This window comes from Tachysurus fulvidraco, chromosome 20 (genome assembly GCF_022655615.1).
Source record: "Tachysurus fulvidraco isolate hzauxx_2018 chromosome 20, HZAU_PFXX_2.0, whole genome shotgun sequence".
NCBI lineage: Eukaryota > Metazoa > Chordata > Actinopteri > Siluriformes > Bagridae > Tachysurus > Tachysurus fulvidraco.
Genome location: NC_062537.1, coordinates 6,473,445 through 6,498,312, shown reverse-complemented (window position 1 = coordinate 6,498,312; position 24,868 = coordinate 6,473,445). Strand labels below are relative to the sequence as shown.

The following is a 24,868-nucleotide window of genomic DNA, read 5'->3' as shown; positions in this document are numbered from 1 at the left end:
TAGAACTGTTGGTTTTTGTGGGAATTTATGCAGGGGTGTGTTTATTCAACTGAGAACGTGACAGAGTTTGTGTGTGTTTCTGTAGTCCATAAAACCTACAGTTGTAGTTCACAGCAGCTGTCTTTGTCTCGATGCATTTTAGGGATTGTAGTGTGATGGATTTCAGGTGTGACAACTTTGTTTTTAAATACAGATATTTGGACTATGAAACTGATACAGATGCCCTTCTCTGAATCTGTGTAAACAGTGTTGAAAAACATAGATTTGGAGAAGATACTGTAAATGAAAATGAATGTAAAATAATAAAATAAAAGTATAAATTCCAACAACAACAGTATTTTTATTTTCTGTTGTATTCTGATGTACTATATTTTTTGGGTATTAATATTTTAGTTACTTGATTGAATTCATATTATATAAGCTTAAGGTAGCTCATATAATAATAATTCAGTCAAGTGAGGATGTGGTAGGTGTTGGACTACTGATCAGGTAGGTTGTGAGTTCAAATCCCAGGGCCACCAAGATACTAATCCTGGGCCCCTGAGCAAGGCTCTGTGTTTTTCAGTAGTTAATTATGACTTTGGATTGAATTAAATATGGTAAGTCATTACTTATTACTGAAATGTTAGTGTTTTTTTTTCTTAAAATTAATACTATTGACACTAAGACTTTGACCTGGATTGGCTAAATAAAACACATTGACATATTGATATGATATTTTCTTATGAAAATCACACACTTCTGCAGATCGCCCTGCATGGAAAGCCTTCAGATCACCTCAGGTTTACTATAGATGGTACCACAAAGACAAATTAACGATGGTGCACAGGAGGGAGGTTGAGGTGTCTGAATAAAGAGGATGAGAAGAATATGTTCGTTCAGTTGGCATTACAAGGCTTCATGTGAATGATAATGTTCAATGAAGAGGAAATACTGTTTTAAGACTTTCCTTGAAGACAGGAATCGCTTAAAACCATTTAATACAGTTCTCCATCATTCAACAGTCGATATCCCAATATCATTTAAACACACTTGGCACTGTGTTTAAAATTGAATAGAAGAGAATTAACTCAGTGTCGACCTTCATACTGTCTGGAAGCAGAAACAGTTTAGCAAACCAAGTGACCAACTTTTATATGTGTCTTGGAAGTTAAGCTGTGGACCACATTGTAGGCCACAATATCTCTTGAGAATGGTAGTTGGATCACAGTTCTGACATTGACACGACATGCACAAGAATGACATGCAATTTTGCAATCAATGAACTCTTCAATATGAAAGAAAATTTCCAATATCCAAACAAGCCAAGAGTAAGCCCTGGATGCAAACTCTAAAGTGTTAATTGTTCTCATTTGTTCCTGTTTAGTTCCTGTATAGTCACCTATATTTATGGAACATTATTATAAAGTGTACCTACCTATAAATTAGTACCTGCATAGTCACTGCAGTTTGTTTTGATACTTAATTACATCCTTTTAGAAGGACAAACAAAATGGTGTGCTTGAACCTTTGTATTTAATTTATTATTTGTATTGTTCCATTCCAAATGGTTACTAGAGTATACACTCACCATCTTTTTTGTGTTTCTTATTCTCCATCACAACAGAATGGACTGTGACTATTTTCACAGCAGTAAAGGAAGCAGACGCTATGAAGATGATGGTGGGATATCCTATTTTGCTGTAGTGTAATATGTTAAGATGTCCTAGACAAGCATTGTATTACAAGGAAATAACACAGACTAAATTGGCTGTCAACTGGAATAATGTATACACTGTATACAGTGTCTTGCAAAAGTATTCATTCCCACTAAATTTTTTCACATTTTGACATGGTACAAACACAAAGAAAAATGTATTTTATTGGGATTTTATGTGATAGACCAACACAAAGTGGCACATAATTGTGTGGTGGAAGGAAAGTGATAAATGGTGTCCAAATTCTTTTTACAAATAATTATCTGAAAAGTGTGGTGTGCATTTGTATTCAGCTCCACTGAGTCAATACTTTGTAGAGCCACCTTTCGCTGCAATTACATCTGCAAGTCTTTTGGTATGTCTATAACAGCTTTGCACATCTAGAGAGTGACATTTTTGCACATTCTTCTTTGCAAAATAGCTCAAGCTCAGTCAAGATTGGATGGCGAGCATCTGTGAACAGCGATTTTCAAGTCTCGCCACAGATTCTGAATTGGATTTAGGTCTGGACTTTGACTGGGCCATTCTAACACATGAATATGCTTTGATCTAAACCACTCCATTGTAGCTCTGGCTGTATGTTTAGGGTCATTGTCTTGCTGGAAGGTAAACCTCTGCCCCAGTCTCAAGTCATTTGCAGACTCTAACAAGTTTTCATCGAAGATTGCCCTCTTTTTTGGCTCCATCCATATTCCCATCAACTCTGACCAGCTTTCCTGTCCCTGCTGAAGAAAAGCATCCGCACAACATGATGCTACCACCACCATGTTTCACGGTGGGGATGGTGTGTTCACATAACGTTTTGAATTTGGCCAAAAAGTTCAATTTTGGTCTCATCTGACCAGAGCACCTTCTTCCACCTGCTTGCTGTGTCCCCCACATGGCTTGTTGCAAATGGGATTTCTTATGGCTTTCTTTCAACAATGGCTTTCTTCTTGCCACTCTTCCATAAAGATGTGTGGAGTGCACGACTAATAGTTGTCCTGTGGACAGATTCTCCCACCTGACCTGTGGATGTCTGCAGCTCCTCCAGAGTTATGCTTCTCTGATTAATGCTCTCCTTGCACGGCCTGTCAGTTTAGGTTTAGTCATGTCTTGGTAGGCTTGCTGTTGTGCCATACTCTTTCCATTTCCGGATGATGGATTGTAAGTGCTCCATGAGATGTTCAAGGCTTGGGATATTAATTTATAACCTAACCCTGCTTTAAACTTCTCCACAACTTTATCCCTGACCTGTCTGGGGTGTTCTTTGGTCTTCATTATTCTGTTTGTTCACTAATGTTATCTAACACACTTCTGAGGGCTTCACAGAACCGCTGTATTTATACCGAGATTAAATTAAACACAGGTGCACTCTATTTACTAATTAGGTGACTTCTGAAGGCAGTTGGTTTCACTGGATTTTAGTTAGGGGTATCAGAGTAAAGGGGGCTGAATACAAATGCACACCACACTTTTCAGATATTTATTTGTAAAAATATTTGGACACCATTTATAATTTTCATTCCACTTCCACTTCCACTTTCATTCAATTATGTGCCACTTTCTTTCGGTCTATTTCATAAAATCCCAATAAAATACATTTCTTTGTGGTTGTAACATGTCAAAATTTGGAAAAGTTCAGTGGGTATGAATACTTTTGCAAGGTACTGTACAGTATATATACAGTGTTGATACAGTACAAGAACAAGTCTATTTGCACCTCACAACAAATTTTGCCCTTCATTTTTCTTCTATTGAAATAATTGTTGTGAGGTGGAGCTGATGATGCCAGAAACAAACAATTTTTCATGAATCTTCAATATTATTCAATATTGTGTTAGTTTTACTGGTGACAAAGACACAACATTCTGGCTAAACAGGTTGTTAAGCTTATATGAAAAAATTTTTACACTAAGTATATTACACTGGGGCCAAAACATACACATTCACACACTCATGCCTTACTTGAGGCAATTTTGAGTAGGCAGTTCACTGTTGTTGTTGTTCTTCTTCTTCTTTCTTTCTTTCTTTCTTTCTTTCTTTCTTTCTTTCTTTCTTTCTTTCTTTCTATCTATCTATCTATCTATCTATCTATCTATCTATCTATCTATCTATCTATCTATCTATCATTTATTTGTTTAGTTTAACCTGCTTTTACATTCTTTGTTTCCTTCCTCTCTCTTGTCTCAGATACCCAGTCTGTTTACGTTGGTGTTCCAGTGTCCAGAGGTTATAGAAAGAAACGGCGCCAACGCAGACACACATCACGGCATGACCATGGGAGTCATGAAAGACATCATCAGGAGTGCAACGAACAAGTGGAACAGTATGATCCTTGCAATGATGGGTATGGCTCAAATGAACAGCTTTCCGATGCCAACTCTTACAGTAAGTTAGATCTTTAATATTTCAGAAATATTCTGCTTAATTTAATTTTAGATTAAAATTTTGATGTTTTGTATTGTGACAGTGTATGATCATAATGCTTGTCCTAATGGGGTGACAAGACTTCTATCCAACTTAGGCTATCCAACTTAGGCTAAGGGTCTTGTGAAGGCTCTCGTGTTTTACTGTAAGCAGTAACATATATTTACAACAGAAAGTATATGCTTGTCCCACAATTTTTAGATGGTATGCAAGATGTAGTTTCTGTTTATTTTGGCTTTGGATTATGACTTAAGAGGGGAATGGGAAAAAAAAAAGAGGAGGGCTCAGTGGAGATGGAGGAGGAGAACACTTGTTAAGTCTTTCATGCATAAGGCACTTTACTTTGCTCTCGACTTTAGTTTTGCGTAGCCTTATACAAAAGCACTGGAAGACAAGGTAACCAGCATGATGTGTGGAAATGGTGCAGAGCAAGGAACTGAAGAATGAACTGAAAAGAAATACAAAAAAGAGTTAAAGAGTCAAGAGAGGTCAAAGGAGTTGAAGAAACCAAAGTTTCACAGGAGATATTTTCCTACACATCTGGTATTTTCTTAAAAAACTGGTGAAATAAATTGAAGATGGATCAGAAAAGCTCAGATATTCCACTAGTGTCGTGCCCTGTTCAGGTTTCAGATCAGTCTCTTTCCTCTGGTCTGGGCTCCTACTATTCTCTGTCAGGTAAAGCAACTACTTCATTTCAATCCCTTACACTGTTCTTCAAATACATAACAGGAATTGTCAATGTAAATTGTCTAGATGAGGCGTGTTTTCTTTAATGCTTGTTATGTTGTTGCTGGCCATTATTCTACCTTTCTTTAGTGCTTTTTCGGCGACACTGTCTAAGCACTTTTTACAGTCATATAGTGATTCATATTTGGTGCCTTACTCACAGAATCTAACTGAAGCTTGAGCTTTGTACAATCAGAACAAAAGTCTTATAATTTGCTCCCTAAAGAGCTTAATTACTCATTTCAAACAACTACGTTTAAAAACTACTATTAGCAAGAATAATTAGATTTCTTTTAGCCAATTTGCTGCAACTAATGAATTCTATCCAGATCAGGATGAAAAACACAGCAAGCTGTAATTTTCTATTATGAAAATAGCATTCCAGAGGCAGATATGGCTTTGGTTGAGCCACAGGGTCAGTAGGATTACATAGTGGTTAACAACTAGAGAAAAACAATCACATGCTAATAATCCTCTGGGCCATGATGGTAGGGAGCCAAATTTCTTTCAAAAAAAGAAATTTGTTTAGTTCACGTTATGGTGCAGATTGATATTATATATTTTACTATATATGTATTACAGATCTGGATAAAATAAAAACTGTAAAATAGTTCAGTGTCCAGGATCAAAAATTCAAAGCAAAAAAGATTTGTAAGGCTTGCAGAAAACTAATAGAAGGGATTAGGTTTTGGGGAGATCTTGGGTATTGGAATGGCTCATCTAAATATTCCAGCATATTAAAAAAGGTCACAGGATACATTCATACAATATGCATATACTATTTCTTATAAAGAACAGCTATGGTAACAAGGATTAGAAGCATATTTCACTCATTTTATGTGGCATAAACATACAAGTTGTGGAATATAAACAATGCTTGTGTCAGAATAATTAACTACATTTCATAATATTGATATGACTCTCTATTTTTATATCTTGTTATCAACTTTTAATTTCCAATGACCCTTTAAGTAGGAAGGGATCTGAAATAATGAGCTGATCAGAATCAATGTGTGTGTGTGTGTGTGTGTGTGTGTGTGTGTGTGTGTGTGTGTGTGTGTGTGTGTGTGTGTGTGTGTGTGTGTGTGTGTGTGTGTGTGTGTGTCAGTGTCACCAGCTGCAGAGAGACTGCGCTGCATCCTTGGAGAGGATGATGAGTCCACACCAACACTTTTCACAGAGATGGACACACTGCACCATGAAGGTGGAGAACTAGAGTGGAAAGAATCAGCAAGGTAACTCACATATCATGTTCGTGCACACTTATTCAAAAACACACTCATAGTTGGCATACATGCTTATGTCCATTTACACACATACATGATCATGTCCTTTGAAATCTCAAGGGGTTTGTACTGTGAGTTTTCTGTAAGTCAGCTAAATGCAATCTCTGCACAGATCAGCATCCAATTCCATACTGGGAAAGGTACAGTTCTTATCTGTGATCATATGATTTGTGCAGGTTGTGTCTGTATTTTTTTGTATTTTATTTATTATATTCCTATTCTTTTTTTATATTCTTAATTTCTATATTTATTTTGTCTAAAAGAGTAGCCATACATAATTATATTGTACTTGAGAATAATTACAATAAAGATTCTGACTCTGATTTTGACGGACACAAACTCCTCCAAAGTTTCTGCCCTAGCTTACAAAGCAATCCACAACTCGACCAAAGAGACAGAAACCTAAGTGTTATTTAATTGTGCGTTTTTTTTTAAGGTGGGTGAAATTTGAAGAGAAAGTGGAGGAGGGGGGAGAACGATGGAGCAAGCCCCATGTTTCCACACTGTCACTGCACAGTCTCTTTGAGCTGCGAACATGTTTACAGACTGGTAGCATCCTTTTGGACCTGGAGGGTTACTCTCTGCCTCAAATAGTCGGTGAGTTTATCCTCTGTGTGTTTGTACATATGTATGTGTGTTTACACTTAAATTTGTAGAAATAGTGGTCTGTCAATTTCAGATTTTATGGAGCTGACTTACCTCTAGGCATTAACAATGACCTGTGTGATAAGCAGGTTCATATCCTTGTTTTGCAAGCATAATAACTGGGTATCTTTCTCATGTTCAGATGACATAGTGGACAGGCATGTACAGGATGGCCTGATAGACTCTGAGCTCAAAGAGAAGATCAGTTTCATTTTGCTGAGAAAGCATCGACACCAGACCAAGAAGCCCATCCATCGTTCACTGGCTGACATCAGAAAGCCCAGTCCTTCAAGTAAAGGTCTTGTCCTCTATTTTGGATATAAATTGTGTTGGAGGATCTTAGGGTGTAATTAAAAATGACTGGTACCCTTGGAAAGCCTTAAAAAGAAGCTATGGATCCAATTATTAATTTATTCAGTTTTCACCCACCTTCGGCTAAATGATTTATGGTAAGGCAAAAAAACAATCCAGTACTATGCTATAAGTATAATATGCTATATATCACACTATATATATATATATATATATATATATATATATATATATATATATATATATATATATATATATATATATATATACGTGTGTATATATATATACACTGTATAGATAGATAGATAGATAGATAGATAGATAGATAGATAGATAGATAGATAGATAGATAGATAGATACATAGATAGATAGATAGATAGATAGATAGATAGATAGATAGATAGATAGATAGATAGATAGATAGATAGATAGATATACTGTGGTGATTAAGCACTGAGCTCAAATTACTCATTTTGTTTTTCTGCTTGCTATGATACATGCTACAATATCATTTATCAATTGGTCATTAGTTACTTGTAACAGCCTCTCTTTGTCAATCTTGGATGCATACAAAGAATATATAAAGTGACCTGAGACATTGTGAACAGTGTTCATAATCCTTACATGTCTTCAGCTCCATCTCATGCATAGGGAATCGGGTCAAAATACTGGGAAGACGTCAAACTTCATGGACTCGTTTTATAGCCTTTAACATACCAGTGTCTTTACAAACAGTGCAAAGAATTCTGGAGGGCAGCATATTCAAGTTCTGTGACGAATGATATATGTTTTAAAAAAACTGATTCTTCCATGCAATCTTATGTTATGCCTTCTCAACTCATCCTTCTCATCTTTTCTGCAGTGTCCTTTCCAATTTTCAATGTATACTACACCTTGCAATCTCTCAACATATCTCTTTGGATCTTTTTCTCTTTCCCCCTCTTCATTCTTACCCTGGGTCTCTCAGACCGGAGTTGTAGCCATAGCTCCATGTATCACTCCACTGAGGATTTGCGGGGTCGCCAGAGTGGAAGTCTGGGGAAACTATGTGAGTCTAGGATTTTCACCCCAACGTAGGCTACCTCCTGATTAAAAATCTTTATAATGTTCTAAAAGTCATAAATGTTCATTATAATTGACTACTCTTCTATAGTAGTCCTACAGCAACATATCACACTTATGCATCTTATCTTGGTGCATATAATAATAATCGGCATATCATATAATATATTATATGGACATGTATGCAATTCAATGCATATTACTGTTACATTCTTATGTAAGATCTGGGCAACAGCCTTTTCACTTAAGGAGGTGTGAATGGTAAATAGTGCGTTGGTCTGCTATTACTGATTTGAGGCAGGATACAAAAAAGGATGGGGCATTTGCCAGTGACATACAGTAGGTGGTTAAGTTTGTGAATGACTTGGTTGATCTGTTTATTTGGTTCAGAAGAGACCAACATCTCTGGGGTTAAGTTTTTTGCCTACTGTTGAATACCTGAGGTCTTGGATCACCAAACAAACCCTGTCACTTGGTACGCCCCTTGGTCAGTCGTGTGGTCTTTTTACGGGTTTGTGCCATCTACTGCTGGTGAGTCCGTGAGGGCTGGTCGCTGATCACGCAGTGTGTGAGTTGGGTGGCAGAGTGATGCAGCTATAGGGTCTTTCAGAGAATGGCACACAGAAGAACAGCACAGAGACAGGAGTTAGTGAGCAAAAAATCACAGTTGTGGGTTTTATTACAGTAAGTATTCAGTAAGGGAAAAAACACAATGTAGCAGTGTGAGGTCGACTTATGCAGAGTTTAGCATTAAGTCTCAGTGTCATCAAGTGTCAGCAGTCCAGCCAGCAGTGGTGGGGGTGAGGTCAGCATCCAGGAGCGTGGTGGGGCTCAGTAGCAGCAAAAGTGTCCGTTATCCAGTGTAATCTGAATTTTCCTATCCTTTACCTCCCCCTAGTTGCTGAACACGGCTCACCTCTGTGGTCCTCTGCCGGAGGGTAGAGTAAGTGCCACAGCGGCGCTCCTGACTTTTCAACTTTTGCCGGGGGTTTCTGTCCTTCTGTCCTTCTGTCAGCGGTGCTGGCCAGGCTGCTCCACTGCTGCTGCTTCCTTCTGTCAGTGGATTTTCTGTGGTGAAGAGTGGTCTTTTTATGTGTTTTTGCAGCGGTGCATGCTCTGCCATCATACAAGGGATTTTGGCCATGTTCAGCACAGATCAGAAACTGAGACCAGCCGCACAGTTTGGTGTTAAAGAAAGTACAGAAAAGGCAGTTGATCACTTAATTTGCTAAACTGTACTTGGTATTTAGGTGGTTCTAATTGGTTGTATTACCTGAGGACTGGGGAGAGCTGTGAGAAAGTAAATAGAGATGTGGGACCAGGGGCACTGAAATGTGAGTAGTGGCACTAATGTGTCTGCTGGCAGGGGCCTGGGAACTTTGGCTCTAGCACAGACAGTGATGTGTGTGAAATTGGCCCCCCACATGATCAGAAGACTAACACAGCTATTTCAGTTTGTTTGTGCAACATTTTTTTTTAGATATCAAACATTATTTTTTAATACAGCACCCCGATTAACCCCGATTAATTTATTTTTTACCAGCTACCTTGGAGCACGTGATCACCACTCGTTCCAGGTCATTTTTGTTTACAAAACGAGCAGAATCTGCATTTGTTGTTGTTGACGCTTTTGGCATGCAGAGTGGCTGTTCACAAACAAATGCTCTGTCATAGTGACTTTATAAGTTAATGTAAGTAAACCTTGACAGCATGTATTCCCTTTCAGATATTAAAGTCACACTTACTTAAATCATTTTAAAAAGACACAGCTTAAGATGAAAGATGGATCACATTTTATCTCATTCATTTGAATCTTTTCTGCATAACATTTTGAATAATTTGGCTTATTGTGTGCTTTCACTTGGTTTTTCAAAACCACTGTAGTGCCATGAAGCTTCTGTTAGAAAATAATAATAATAAAAAAAAAAAATTTATATAGACTTTGGATATTTATTTCCTGCAGTTGGAAAGAGGGGCTCCAGACGTGCAAACACAATCCTGCAGGCAGTATTGTGACCAGTGGGTAAGCTGCTTGTCTTCAATGACAGCTGAAGGTTGTGGAGCTCTATCCAGGGAAGGTCCAGGTTCACTGAGTGCTTGGTGAAATTGGTGACTAGCAGCCTAATGTGTTGATGATGAAGCTCACAGGAGGGGCAGAAGTTGGGGCAGCAGTTCCATGGTTAAGATAGATCATAGATTATTCATCAATGAAGTTGTCTGCTGCCCAGGAGTTGATCAGCGGTTTAAAAACAGAGCAGTTTTTCCCTGTGAGCAGTTTTCTATGGCTCTGACATACCCTTGTGACTTACAAAATACAGAGAACATTGTAGTACAAAACCTTTACACCAAGGAACATCACCCGAGAAGTTCTTGAGGATAAGCATTTGTTTAAGCATTGCAGAAGTAGTTGGATGCAGCACGATGTAGGTGACCTTGGCTTGGGAAAGGTGATCCATTTTGGCATCCAGGTCCACCAAATGACACCTTCTTGATATCATAATGAGCTGTGAGGGCTTCCCACAAGTCTGGCTCACTTGCTGCGTCCATATGTTATAAATATTCTGTAAGCTAAGGAATGGCTGCAAGGATGCAAAGGCAGTTATAATCAGACGATTGTAAAAACTGTTACAAAATGACAGGTAAAAGCCAAAAACAGGCAAGTTTCAGGCAATCAGCAAACAGATGAAATGGGACTAAGTAACTATGTAAACTGGAAAGCACAAGGCAAAGTCAAAAGGCTTGGTAATGTCAGAAACAAAATGCAAACTGAGCGTGTACTTTGCAATGTAAGAAAGTCATTTGAGCTGTGACTGAGTGTAGGTGACTGGAAATAGGTGTGTGTGGGGTTCTGATAATTATGAAGGTTAATGGGGGAAGTGGGTGTATTCTGGGTGTTGAAGTAGTGGTGTTGGGGCAGTGGTGGCTTAAGTGGTTAAGGCTCGGGGTTGTAGATCAGAGGATTGGGGTTCAATCCCCATCACTGCCAAACTGCCACTGTTGGGCCCTTGACCCTCACTGCTCCAGGAGCTGACCCTGTGATCTGACCTCAACCACTAAAGTGGGATATGTGTGTAATTCAGTGTACTGTAACAAAAATAAAGGCTTATATTTTATTGTGTATTCTATTCATGTTTGTACTCTCACACACATTCTGCATTTTAATGCTTTCTGACTGGCTGTTGGCACTATTAGTCTTCCACTCCTCATGTATGAGTGCCAAAATTATTTTCTAAAATCAGAGCAACAAAAGCCACTAGCTGAAGGAAGAAGTAATAGCTAGCATAGTTAGATGTATAAACAACAAATTTCAGAAGTGAATGCAAATAATCAAACAGAAATTTATAATTAGAATTTATTTGGGAAATAAAATGAGACCCAAGGTAAGAGAGGTAAAAACAGGTGAGATTTTTCTTTGTGAACGGGAAAGATATTTAATTTGTCTTTATTTTGTTGCATATAAGTGTATAATAAGTAGCCAGCTTTACTGCCAAAACATCAATTTAGGTACAAAAGTTATATTTATACTGCATTCATTATGTGTTGTTACAATGTGAGTTACTAACCTGTTTATGTGTAGGACAAATTTGCCCCAAATTAGAACATGGAGTCCTTTAGACCTGTTATTTATGCTTAATGTAAATGATGATTTTATTATTAACTGAGTGATGTTTGTATTTCCTGTCTAGATCATGTTCAGAGTCGTAGTATGAATGATATCTCAGTTACACCAAGTTCTGACCAGGTAAGTTTTTTTTCTGAGCATGCTTTAATGTGTAAAGCTTTTCAAATGATTTAACAAGGAGGAATTTAGGAAATGTATCAATCTGTGCAATTACTTGGCTGCTGTGATAGATAGACTTTAGAGATTTGTTAACAATCGCTCTCTAACAGCAGCACTGAACAATAGGCACTTCTGTGAGGCCTGAACAGTGTTGAGTAACATGCCTGAGGTGGATTGTTCTATTTTACAAGGAGAGGGGGTGATGTAAAGTCTTTTTAAACTACACAGCCTTTGTAAGTCCACACCAAAACTAGATGACGAGGAATATTTTTTTTTACGGTGGCCAAGAAGTGCAAAACAAATTAACAAATCAAAAAACACAACAAATACGGAAACAAATTAACAAATCCGAATAGACATTAAGAAATCCGAAAACAAATTAAGAAATCCGAAAACACATTAACAAATCCGAAAACACAACGACAATTCAGACAACCCAGAAACAGTAGGTATAGTTTGTGATTTGTTAATGTGTTTTCAGATTTGTTAATGTGTTTTGCACTTCGCGGCCACTGTAGTTTTTCCCTTAGACGGATTAAATTCTTATTTTAAATCATTACATTATTGTAAGAACAATTAAAATGTGTCTGCTAATGTGTTTATAAGACAATATGTTAATTTGAGACCTTGAAAGAGAATGAAAGATAAAATGGGGGAGTGTAAAAAGTACATCATAAATATGAAATCTGAAATACTTCAGAAAAAGAGTGAATTGAAAGATATTATGTTGAGGAGATGCTGGAAATTATGCTACAATTTTATAAGCACAAGTACTTGGTAAAATGCTTAGATGGTTACTCAGTGTTTTAAAAACTTAGATTTACCTAATTAGATTATAGATAAGATTTAAAAACAAAAACAACAACAACAAAAAACAACAACATTATATTGTATTTCATGAATTGGTGTGACATGTATATAGTGGCCACCTAGCAACCTTTTAAGTGCTGCACTCCCCAACACTTACACCTCCAAACAATTGAACACACTGAAGTAGCTACAGTATAGTGACAACCCCCCCTCACACCACCAAGTCAGAGAAAAGGTTGAAAAGCAGCAGGACAAATTAGACTCTGGTGCCTCAATTACATCCCATACTTAACAAATACCATTCCTTGGACAGTCAGTGGCTCTTAGCACCAGGCAGAAAACAGAGCAATAACACACACCAGCAGTTTACATACACTCTGGACACCCACTGCTGATGTCACTGTCATAGCATGGAGCCAGTGACTTACATAGCCACATACAGATTGTAGTCTCTCCTAGCTCATTAAGAAAAATGATAAAATATCTTTTCATTTTTTACATCCACTCAGTTTCACTGTATGCTTTGTCCTGGTCAGGGTTGCAGAAGATCCAGATTTTCCTGGGTAAACTTGGCATAAGGAGGACTATACCCTGATTCAGACACCATATATTAATAATTCACACACTTATGCACACCCAAGGGCAAATTAGTTTAGACAATCCAACCTACTGGCTTGTTTGAGAAAGGTTGGAGGAAACTGGTGAGTGTAACTCTATGCAGACAGGGAAACAACCTGTAGAGAACCTCCATATAGACATTAACCTGAGCTCAGCATCAGGATGCCTACAGTAGTTCAAAGACATTCAGACAATTATTATTAATATTAGTATAAATACTACTAATATTCTAAATATTAGTAATCTAATAATTAGTGGCTTGTGTCCAGAAACATGATACTACTGTACATTACCCATGGGTGGCATAAGACTAACGCTGTTCTGCTTAAAAGTATGCAGTAAATCTTACTTTTCATATTCTCAGTTGTTTACTAGAGGCATTGTAATAAATAAATGTAAAAGATTGAGGAATGTCTAAAATGTGGAGCAGTATTTTTATAACTGGGTTTCATGATACAGTACATGTCAATCATGTGCTAGTTCATCTCAGGTTCCTGTAGGTATGTATAGTCATAAATAACAATGGCCACTTACAGTACCAATCACATGCAGAACCATCAGACACTGATAACGATTTGATGATGACCTTCATAAGCACTTTTTGATACAGCAATGAATTTTCTGGTGGTGAGAAAAGATACGTCTACTACACATTAGAAATCTTATATAATTCTTATTTCTTTTTTGTTTTAATGTTCCTGTTTACTAGGATACTAAAAAAAACTGAGAAATTGAATATTTTTTAACAATCATTAACAGATCATTGGTGACTATGTTGACATGTTACTCACCAGCTCAAGAACAAGTTTATGAAGAAAATCCCTAGAGATGCTGAAGCATCCAATGTTTTGATTGGAGAGGTGGACTTTCTGGACAAGCCTTTTGTGGCCTTTGTCCGTCTTGCTCAAGCCACAACATTAGGTGGACTGACTGAAGTCCCTGTACCAACCAGGTAAAGAAAAAAATACTATTATTTTTAGAGTTACATGTTTTTTCAAACCTGAGTGCTGAAAATGTTATGTATTTCACAAGTAATTTTATGGTTGTGTTTCTAGATTCCTCTTCATTTTGCTTGGCCCTCATGGCAAAGTTAAATCCTACACTGAAATTGGCCGTGCCATTGCCACACTCATGGTTGATGATGTAAGAATGAATGTTTAAATCTTTTTTATAATTCTAACTCATTTTGTGCCACCATTTTTGTGAAATGATTAACACAAGGAAAAAAAAAACAACATTTACATACATTATGTCATTATTTATTTAATTGTCTCTCCAGCTCTTCAGCAGTGTGGCCTATAAGGCCAAACACCGTGATGACTTGATTGCAGGACTTGATGAGTTTTTGAATGAGGTGACAGTTCTCCCACCAGGAGAGTGGGACCCAAAGATTCGTATTGAACCACCAAAAAAAGTTCCTTCAGCAGAGATGAGGTATGAATTGTGTTTAATGGATATGGTGTAATCTGGTTTCATATCTGTATTGATCAAAAGAAACCAAAAATTGCAAAAGAGGTGAGAACAATAAAATTGCTTTTAATTGTGCTACAGAAAGTCAGTGTTTTCACTAAATGAGCTGGGACAAGCAAATGGAACTGCAGGTGGAGGAGGAATAGCTGATGATGATGAAGAGTTGCCTGCCCCTCATGAGATGGGAGAGGAACTGGCCTTCACTGGGAGGTAATTTTACCCAGTACACTACTGTATGTGCCCTAAACCATCTTGAGAAGCATCCTAGGTCTAGCCATGTTAACTAGTTAAAGTGTTGCTGGCAGATTGCTGTATCACTGTCTAAGGAGATGATTGTATTAGGTTGATTAAAATATTATAAATAATTATTGGTACATTCTAGTTTACAATTAAGCTACAGTATGATTCTGTGTTGCATTGCATTTAATACTTTAAATTATAGGTCGAAACAGATGCAGTTTGGGGTGAAAATGTTTTTATTCCAAGTTGTCCATGTTTCAAATATTCTGTGTTTGTGTTCTTATTTGTATAGAGGAGATTTAATTAGTTTGTTTAAAAAAAAAATAGAGTATCAAACATTGATTTGCTTTTTCGTTTGTAATTACTTTGTAATGTCTAGTGGCTTATTTGCTTTTAGTTATATTGTGTATGTAATGTAGATTTTGTGGAGGTCTTTGGCTTGACATCAAACGGAAAGTACCATGGCTGCTGAGTGACTTTTGTGAGGGCTTTCACATCCAGTCTATCTCAGCTGTACTCTTCATATACTTGGGATGCATCACTAATGCCATCACATTTGGAGGCCTCTTAGGAGACGCCACCGACAACTACCAAGTACCATTATTCATTACAAAACTTTATCAAGCTCAGTTTTATTCTTCCCACATTCTGTGTTGTTTATGCCTTTACTTAATCAATAATAAAACCATTTATTGTCCTTTAAGCTCCCAAATATATCAGTTGATTATGAATTTTTATAAGCTTTGACAAACTAGTGGAACCATTAGGAAAAATATTCATCGTAATTCATCGTGTTCTCATCTATCCTCATCTCAGTGTTCTGAATTCTTACTGTATATTCTAGGGTGTGATGGAGAGCTTTCTTGGCACAGCTCTAGCAGGAACAGTTTTCTGTTTTTTTGGTGGCCAACCCCTCATTATCCTGAGTTCAACAGGACCTATACTGGTCTTTGAGAAGCTGCTGTATGAATTTTGCAAGTGAGTGACTACCTCGTATTTGTTGTTTTATAGATGTATGCCTACTACAGTACTTAATATAAATTACCTTTTCCAATTGTAATTCATTGTAAAAATCATCTGTAATTGGATAGCAGCCATTAAAGCCAGGCATTGTGACAAACAGCCTTATGTCCGTAGGAAAAAAGAGATATTTTCTAATATATAAATTATTTGTTTTCCACAATCAGGACTAATGACATCGACTACATGGATTTGCGCTTGTGGATTGGACTGCACTCCTGCCTTCAGTGTCTTATCCTGGTGGCCTCCGACGCTAGCTACATCATCAAGTACATAACACGTTTCACTGAAGAGGGCTTCTCCAGCCTCATCTCCTTTATCTTTGTCTCTGATGCTATAAAGAAGATGGTGGGGACCTTTCAGTACTACCCTATTAACACAAACTTCAAGCCTGACTACATCACTAGCTACAAGTGTGAATGTATGCCTCCAGATCAAGGTGAGGGTCACTCAGATTAACATGACAGTTTATGGCCTTTCTTGAAGTTCACATTTCACTTACTTACATTGCATACATCTGTCATCTGATAGAACTCCACAGTTTTGTTATCTGTTTGTTATTCATTCCACATAGTGTGTTTTACATATGCAGTGAAAGACACTGTTTTAACTTCCATTCATGACATATTTTTATACTGTACTGTTCTTTTTCTTTTTTTTTTTTTGTAATAGGTGATTCAATGGATTTCAATTCGTCTGCTCTACTTGGACCAGACAACTTTACCGATTACTCTTTGGTAATCTTATGATTTTTTTTTGCTACAAATTTTTGCTATATAAAATATATAAACTATATATAAACTACTGAAGAGGTAGAATTAAATAATGTGCTTGGATTAATGGCAATACATTACCAGATTTAGTCCTTGTATCACTCTGCTTTCCACACAGTACAACTTCACTGTTCTTGACTGGAGTCAGCTGAACAAAAACGAGTGTCTAAAGTATGGTGGATCTCTGGTAGGCAAATCCTGCAAGTATGTTCCTGACCTGGCCCTCATGTGCTTCGTCCTGTTTTTCGGCACCTATTCCATGACCATTTCACTCAAGAAGTTTAAGTTCAGCCGCTACTTCCCCACCAAGGTTTGAATGAGCCAGCAAGAACATTATATAATTATGAATAGAAATACCATTCCACCTGTGTACACACACATGTTTTATTAAGTACATTATTAAACCTCCAAAGAGAACTTTGGTAATTTGGTAATTGAAATAACAATAAACTATATTGCACAATTCAAAATAGGTTTTATAGATGAATTTATGAACACGTTTTTAAAATGACCAATGAGACATCAATTGTCTGTATGTACAAAAGAAAATATATTTGTATATTAAAGACATTATTGATATTTACTGTGAAAACCATAAGATTTTTCCTATCTATCATATTTACCTTTATTTTTATTTATTTTTGCCTATTTTGACCCCCTCCAATCCCAACCTCATCCCTCAGTGGCGTACGTTGATTGCAGATTTTGCCATTATTATATCCATTCTGGTCTTCTGTGCCCTGGATTACCTGATGTCCCTCGAGACCCCCAAACTGCATGTGCCTACTGAGATCAAGGTCACCCAACTGCCCTTCTGTGTCATAATCGATCCCTTAAAGAAAATATTTTCTTTAATCACAATTCCTCCTTTTAGAATTGATTTAAAATCATATAAAATTCTTAAGTGACTGCTGCAGTGTTCTTCTAAATGCTTTTTCCTTCTTCTTTTAAATTAACACCTTATATATGACTGTACGTTTGCTATTCATATTTCCTTCTTATTCCTCTCTGTAAACGTGTAGCTTCGGAAACTCTTCAGTGATTTTGCCATCTTCACATCAATCATGACTTTTGTTGGCCTTGATATTTTAATGGGGCTTGAAACACCTAAACTTATTGTTCCCACAGAGTTTAAGGTACGATCCTGATTTTAAGACTAAAAGTCATGCATTTTAGTCAAGGATGATTATTTGCCTAAAATTTTGATTGCATTTAATATACACAAGTTTTGTGTGAATGTTTTTATTGGTGTGATGGAAAGTCTTTCCATCACATTTGTTTTCTAATGGCTGTTTAAAATAGTCCTAGACTAATTACATTTATGAAAGCATGCACTAACGAACTTTAATGTCAGAAAAAACATAGTACTCTTTATTAACTTCCTTTTTTTAAATGCAACTTAAACTAATTCTCACTTTTGTCAACCTCTGTCACTACAGCCCACTCGGTCAGACCGTGCTTGGATGGTCATCCCTTCTGGGAAGAACCCCTGGTGGATGTATTTGGCTAGTTTTGTACCTGCTCTTCTTGTTACAATCCTTATTTTTATGGATCAGCAGATAACTGCTGTTATCGTCAATCGCAAGGAGAACAAACTTAGGGTAAGGTATTATAAAAATCATTCTCACTCTCAAACAATTTGGTGGCATCTTATAGTCATATTAAAGAATTTGACCTGAAACCTGTGTTTTGTATTTAATGCAATAGTTCCTCCTTTATATACATGCTATATTTAATGATTTTTTTTCCCGTAACCACTACATTTCATACATTTTAATATTTTTCGTATAATTTTTATTTATAATTTTTTTTATTTTTTTTTTACCATTTTTCACATGTTGGACTTGAGAAGAAAGGATGTGGCTACCATTTAGACATGTTTTGGGTTGGAATCCTCATGGCCGTCTGCTCTTTCCTGTGCTTACCATGGTATGTAGCAGCTACAGTCATCTCCATTGCCCACATAGATTCCCTTAAGATGGAGAGTGAGTGCAGTGCTCCAGGTGAGCAGCCACAGTTCCTAGGAGTGCGGTAAGCGTTATATGTTCAAGGTGAACATTACATTATTAACAGTCATATATTCATACAGTATATGTATAGATTTGTTTACTTGATTTTTGTTCCGTTCAAGTGATTATGTTGAATCTCTTCCCAACATTTTCCCTTATTTTTAACAGAGAGCAAAGGCTTACAGGTATCCTGGTTTTTGTGCTCACTGGAGTGTCTATTTTCTTGGCTCCCATACTGCAGGTGAGTCTTTGTGAAAATAAGTTAATGTCCCTCAATAAGTAACACTATGCTTTTGGTTTAAATTGTTGAAAGATTGGACCTATACGTCCTTTATGGTCTTCGCCTGTACCAACCTTCATAATTAAAAACATGCAGTACTCACCAGGATAATAATGCTAAAGAAATGCTAACTGTTATACTGATTTTGTTGGTTGAATCTCGGTGCTTGATTTGGACCATTAAAAAAAGTATTTGGAATTTTGTATAGAGATACATCTAATAAGTGACGTTTAATAATAATTGTTGGCAACAAATTTTAGTTATAAAGTAGCTGGTCTAAACTCCATATCACCATTAAACCTGTTATGGTCTAAATAGAGAACCGAAGCTAAAATAAGTAAAATAAACCTAATACAGTATTTGAGCCAACAGGAATTTTGTTTGCCTTCCAAACAAAAGTGTCTAAAAAATGATGTGATGCATATCTGGATAAAAACAACAACAACAACAACAACAACAACAACAACAACAATCACTGAAACTTTTACTATAGTAATTTTTCATCTGCTTTTTTCTAGTATATTCCCATGCCAGTACTTTATGGTGTGTTCCTGTACATGGGTGTAGCCTCTCTCAGTGGCATTCAGGTGCATACACACACACACACACACACACACACACACACACACACACACACACACACACACACACACACACACACACACACACACATCTGTATTTCTACAGATACTGACATGATTAGTACTGCAGCTAATGCCATGCCTACTCTTTACCCTTAACTTAACTCTAATCAACCTCCCTTTTTAGTTTTTCTAAAAAATATACAATCCAAAAAAGCATTTATCTTTATGGGAGTCCACCAAATGTTCCCAAAAGCATATATCTTTGTGAACAGATTGGCAGTGTATAAAACCATATCAATCTACACATTGCTGTTCATTTCTTTTATTTCTTTTTTTTTTTTTTTGAAGTTCCTTTAGATTACTTTTCCTTCAGCTTATTATAAAGGGTTTTAATCATATTATTTAGTTTTGGGAGAGGATCAAGCTCATCCTGATGCCCGCCAAGCACCAGCCGGACTTTGTTTTCCTCCGCCATGTACCTTTGCGCCGGGTGCATCTTTTCACCTTAGTTCAGATTACTTGTCTGGCTGTACTCTGGATCCTCAAGTCTACTGTTGCAGCTATTATTTTTCCTGTCATGGTAAGATCTGTGCTTTATTCTATCCTAGTTCTAGTTTCATGCATTAATGTTTATTAAAAAAGTACACTGTTTTTGATGTAAAGTAATTGTCATAAATCTAGTATACCTGCTCAGCTGGTGCCACCATCTCTCAAGGCAAGTATACTGCATACCAAGACGCTTTGTCTGGCACTGAGGTGGTGAAATGATCTTTCCTTAGATGTCCAAACAGCTGAGTCACTGGCTATCCTCAAACAAGGAGTGATGGCCTACCTCTAAACTAGCTCTTATTTTAGATTTATGCACATCTTAACATAAGGCAAGGTGTCTGGATATCAAATGAAAGGAAACACTGCCTAAAATCCATCTAACAGGACCTAGATAATGGAAAATCATTGTGTTAAACTACTTCAGAGCCACTATTTTTTGCAGTTTTAACTTGTTGGTCTGTTCATTATTTAAACCTCTTATCAAACTGAAGAACTTTATGATGAGAGATGGTTATGTCATATTTCCAGATCCTGGGACTGATGGTAGTGAGAAAGATGCTTGACCTTGTCTTCTCCCAGCATGACCTGGCCTGGCTGGATGACATCCTCCCTGAGAAGGACAAGAAAAAAAAGGATGATGAGAAAAAGAAGAAAGAGAGAAAGAAAGCCAAATGCAGAGATCATGACAGTGATGAAGAGGTTAGTGGAAAAAAGGTTTTATTTAACACACTAAATGCCAACACACTTTGACCCTGATCAGAAAATGTGATTGGTTTAATGTTTTGTAATTAATCTTTTTTTTTCTCCTACCTTTCAGTGTTGCTAAAGAGGCACTGTGTAACTTTTACTGCAGTCTGTATGTGTCATTTATCTAATTAACAGTTCCTATGTACCAGCCCCAGCATGGCATTCGATTTATTTGGTGTGTCCTGCATGTGTTTTCTGCTGAATTGTGGGTATTTAAATTAGCAAATTTATCTGCATGGCAGTAGCTTGAGGTTTCTGTGTCTCTCCCAGTTGAAATGTCCAAGTGATAGCCTTCCCTCAGTGAAGATACCAAAGGAGTGTCCATCATCCTCCCCTGATCCTCCTCACACACCCTCCTGACACACACCTTGCTGTATCAACCTGTGAGTTAACCTTAAATTCCCTTCCTCTGAAGTAGATAATGTATAATCATTAGAACATTAAATTTCTAGTAATTGGATAGGTTTGTTTGGTTTCATTTGTAAAAATAAAGAAGCTGACGTAAATAGCATATCGCATGTGTCTACGGTATTTTAATGTATATTGTATTTTATTAAATTCATCGATCCCAATTGAGTAAAATAACTAAAGGCAAAATCTCTGCACCAGAATTAACTAGCGAGTTACTAAAATAAGTTTAGACAAGCAAACTTTAAAATGGAAGTGGAATTTGGAGATTTCTGTCATAATCATCAACTGGCTTATTGTGTTTTTCTTAAGCTGCATTTCAATCTGATTCTGATTGAGAAAAAAAAATACGTTTAAAGAGAATTTCTATGAATTTATTGGAATAGTCAGTACTTTATTTTATCATTCAGTAGCTTTCATTAGCAAAGTTAGCAAGCAGAAATATCCTATAACATCTGGTAACTTTATCTACTGTATGTGGCATGAATTTAGCGTAGTACTGAATAAATCTGGAATGGGAAGTAATTTGATTCATGGTGCATCTGGAGCCTATTCTAGGGACACTTCTTACCTTTTCCTGTTTCCTGTTATTTATTTATTTATTTATTTATTTTTATTATTATTAATTTTTTTTTTTGGAAAATCAGTTTGTTACTTGCCAGAGCAAGCCTGACCTGTTGAATATTTATAACTTCTGTTCATTTTCACCAGCACATGAAGATCTCCTGCCCTCCGTCTCCAGCTCAGCCTGCACTCCCTTCTACCACTGTCCTATGTTTATGGAGCCAAATTACAAGGGGACCGAGTTCTATCAGTAACAGTCTGATACTGGCAGTGAGACCACATTGTGGTGAAATAAGAATCTTTTTGCTGTTTGGGTGAAAAATGTTTATGTAACCTAAAACTTCATGTCCTTTGCTATAGTATGTCTAATGAATTTAAAATTATTTTCATCCATACTGAACATGACAACTGCTTAGGTTAGATAGCAGCAGCCTTTAAATCACATAACTTTAAAATTCTCTGCAAGTAGAATAAATACTACATAGCACAATAATCTGCCATATTTTAAATAAAATTCACCCTCAGTCTTTTGTGTTGCTTTGTGTGTAATAAAACCATGTGACTGAAACATCCAAAAATAATATACTTCTTTAGAATACCCTGGATCTAATTAAAAAGTTACTGTAAGCACTAAAAATAACTATAGAACAAATGTTGATTTAAAATCTGTTATTGGAGTTTAATAGGATTTAAAATCAACTGATGTATTACAACATTAACTAATGTTTAAAATTGTTAATTATAGTTAGTTGTTTATAGTAGTTTCTCTGTTTGAATGAATCTACTATTTGTGAGTATGCAGTCGGTTTGATAAGTCCTGTGATGTATGCTAGAAATAAAGATATTTTAAAAACTGAACAAACCCTGTCCTTACCTTGCTTTAGCATGGATGGTCCTGTGATCTTAAATCTGCTTTCAGTTTAGTTCGTGTATGATGGCAGACACGGTTGAGGAATTTTTCTTAAATAAAGGTCACCAAAATAAAGTTTTTAAGTAGCATCTACACCACTTCACCTTTAAACACGAGCGCATGTCATTGTACTATTTATCAATATGCCTTCCGCATTTATTATTCAGTAGTTTACCAAAAACAAATCATGCACAGACAATGAACCATGTGTACAACTGAACAAGATTCTAAACTGAAGTCAAGAAATTGTAATGTATGCTTGGGTTTTAAGCTATTTTAAGATTGTTATATAAACATGTATATCTTTTTTCTTTAATAATACTGATAATACTGGCTCTGAGATTTCCTATCTCTTTGTGTTTGTGTTAGAATACATCCCTACTGTGGTCATCTAAATAAATTAATTTGTAATTAATTAAATAGTTAATTTACATATATTTTGTATATTGTTTATGGATATACTGTATAAATGCAAATCCTGGTAGAGAATGACCAGGGAAGAAACCCAGTATCTGCTGGAGTTTTGGGGCTCCAGACCCGAATCAATCATTAAGTGAAATGTGTAAAAGGCAGCATAATTATAATTCACTCATTTAAGATATAAAGCTGACATTTAAAGTAATTGAATTTATTGAATTGACGCACATTGTCTGCTCATATTGGAAAAGAATAGTGGGATTTGTTGGTGAAATAGTAACGGGGTAAATATTTGGGCTCACAAGCAAATTTAATTCATATTCAAATAAACTAAACATACTGCTTGAGGCTGATGACAAGGTTGATAAAATTGTCAAAGAAATGGAGGAAGTAGGAACTTGTGTACATGTGCTGCACAGTGGAAACTGATAATCTGCAGATTTATGTTGAGGTTAACAATGGGAATAGGATTTGCAAATGAAATACAGGGGGAAAATCCATTTTTCAGAATAAGTCACGTCAAGCAGTGTCAAGTAGCACAATAAGTTTAATACAGACAATGTTAAGGCTCAGTTTCTGGACAGAAGGACAGAACAAGACCAGTCAGTCTCCATCAGCACATACAGCTAGGTTTACGCTTAGTATCAACTGCTAAATGAACTTTTGTTTATTGAGAAACTTCGACATGGCGTCATAGCTATGGTAGCTATATGAACTCAGAGCTCTAAAAATGTATAAAACTGTTTTAATGTACTTCACTGCAAGTGTCAACATTTTGTTTTATAATAAATTTTGTGAACTTTTCTTCTAAAAGAAATGTTCTAAAGTAATGCTGATTAAAGCCAATGTTTGACGTCACTCTTTGCGAGAAACTTAAAATTTATATTTCAATTTGCACATTTTTCCACTGTACATCCAACTGTCTTTATTATATATGTGTTCATGTGTTATCATTGCCATTCTGTTTACACTGTGGAGCTCCTGTACTAGAACAAATTCCTCATATGAAAACATACTTGGCAATAAAGGCCTTTCTGATTCTGATTCTGAAACTCGTAATAGAGAAGAAGGAATTCCGAGTTTATTTGGCTTTTCCCACAGATATATACACTAGATGTCACCTTGTATACGGCAGTACATTGGAACGAATGCGTCAACTGAGCGGCCATCTTGGTACAGGGGACCCCATCCTCTTAATGCATCAGCGTCAATGTAGGCAAAGAAATAAAATCACCATAAATCCTCACAAATGCAATTTTCTAGTTTGTTTCTTTTGTTCCAAAGGTCAGACATGTATTTATCATTAAGTCCAGAGAAAATATAAGGTTTTGATATGAAGATAATCTACTTAATTCAGAAAAACAGAGCAAAATTATTTTTTTCATGAAGATTATTCTCATAATTCTGAGATACTTAACTCATTAATTCAGAAAAAACAGAGTGAAAAAAATGTTTTTAAAAAAAATTCATCTCATAATTTTGAGATAATTAAGTCGTTAATTCAGAAAAACAGAGCAAAAAACTTTTTATTCATGAAAAATTCTCTC

At 36.3% G+C, this 24,868-nt stretch overlaps 1 protein-coding gene across 6 annotated transcripts; it reads left to right on the top strand.

The window, feature by feature from the left end:
* The first annotated feature begins 313 nt into the window (after positions 1 to 313).
* slc4a5b (solute carrier family 4 member 5b) lies at positions 314 to 22,813 on the top strand. Of its 6 annotated transcripts, none has more exons than XM_047804759.1 (25): positions 314 to 1,662; positions 3,870 to 4,067; positions 5,944 to 6,070; positions 6,558 to 6,718; positions 6,909 to 7,058; positions 11,828 to 11,883; positions 14,145 to 14,302; positions 14,406 to 14,493; positions 14,630 to 14,784; positions 14,902 to 15,030; positions 15,480 to 15,654; positions 15,905 to 16,038; positions 16,248 to 16,519; positions 16,753 to 16,817; positions 16,972 to 17,163; positions 17,537 to 17,650; positions 17,876 to 17,989; positions 18,293 to 18,454; positions 18,706 to 18,884; positions 19,031 to 19,103; positions 19,661 to 19,729; positions 20,133 to 20,306; positions 20,804 to 20,974; positions 21,293 to 21,405; positions 22,142 to 22,813. In XM_047804759.1, exons 1-24 carry the CDS (start codon positions 1,608 to 1,610, stop codon positions 21,380 to 21,382), a joined length of 3,261 nt encoding a protein of 1,086 aa, XP_047660715.1. In that variant the 5' UTR covers positions 314 to 1,607; the 3' UTR covers positions 21,383 to 21,405; positions 22,142 to 22,813. The 6 variants fall into 6 exon arrangements, with proteins under 6 accessions (XP_047660715.1, XP_026995521.1, XP_026995523.1 ...); XM_027139720.2 differs by having other exon boundaries at positions 6,909 to 7,064; XM_027139722.2 differs by lacking the exon at positions 17,876 to 17,989 and having other exon boundaries at positions 6,909 to 7,064.
* Positions 22,814 to 24,868: the final 2,055 nt, after the last annotated feature.

Excerpts from the sequence above, each read along its gene's own strand:
- slc4a5b (XM_027139720.2), top strand. The coding sequence starts at position 1,608 with ATGGACTGTGACTATTTTCACAGCAGTAAAGGAAGCAGACGCTATGAA. Across the intron at positions 4,068-5,943 it reads TTCCGATGCCAACTCTTACA|TGTCACCAGCTGCAGAGAGA; the intron begins GTAAGTTAGATC and ends TGTGTGTGTCAG. Across the intron at positions 14,303-14,405 it reads GAAGTCCCTGTACCAACCAG|ATTCCTCTTCATTTTGCTTG; the intron begins GTAAAGAAAAAA and ends TTGTGTTTCTAG.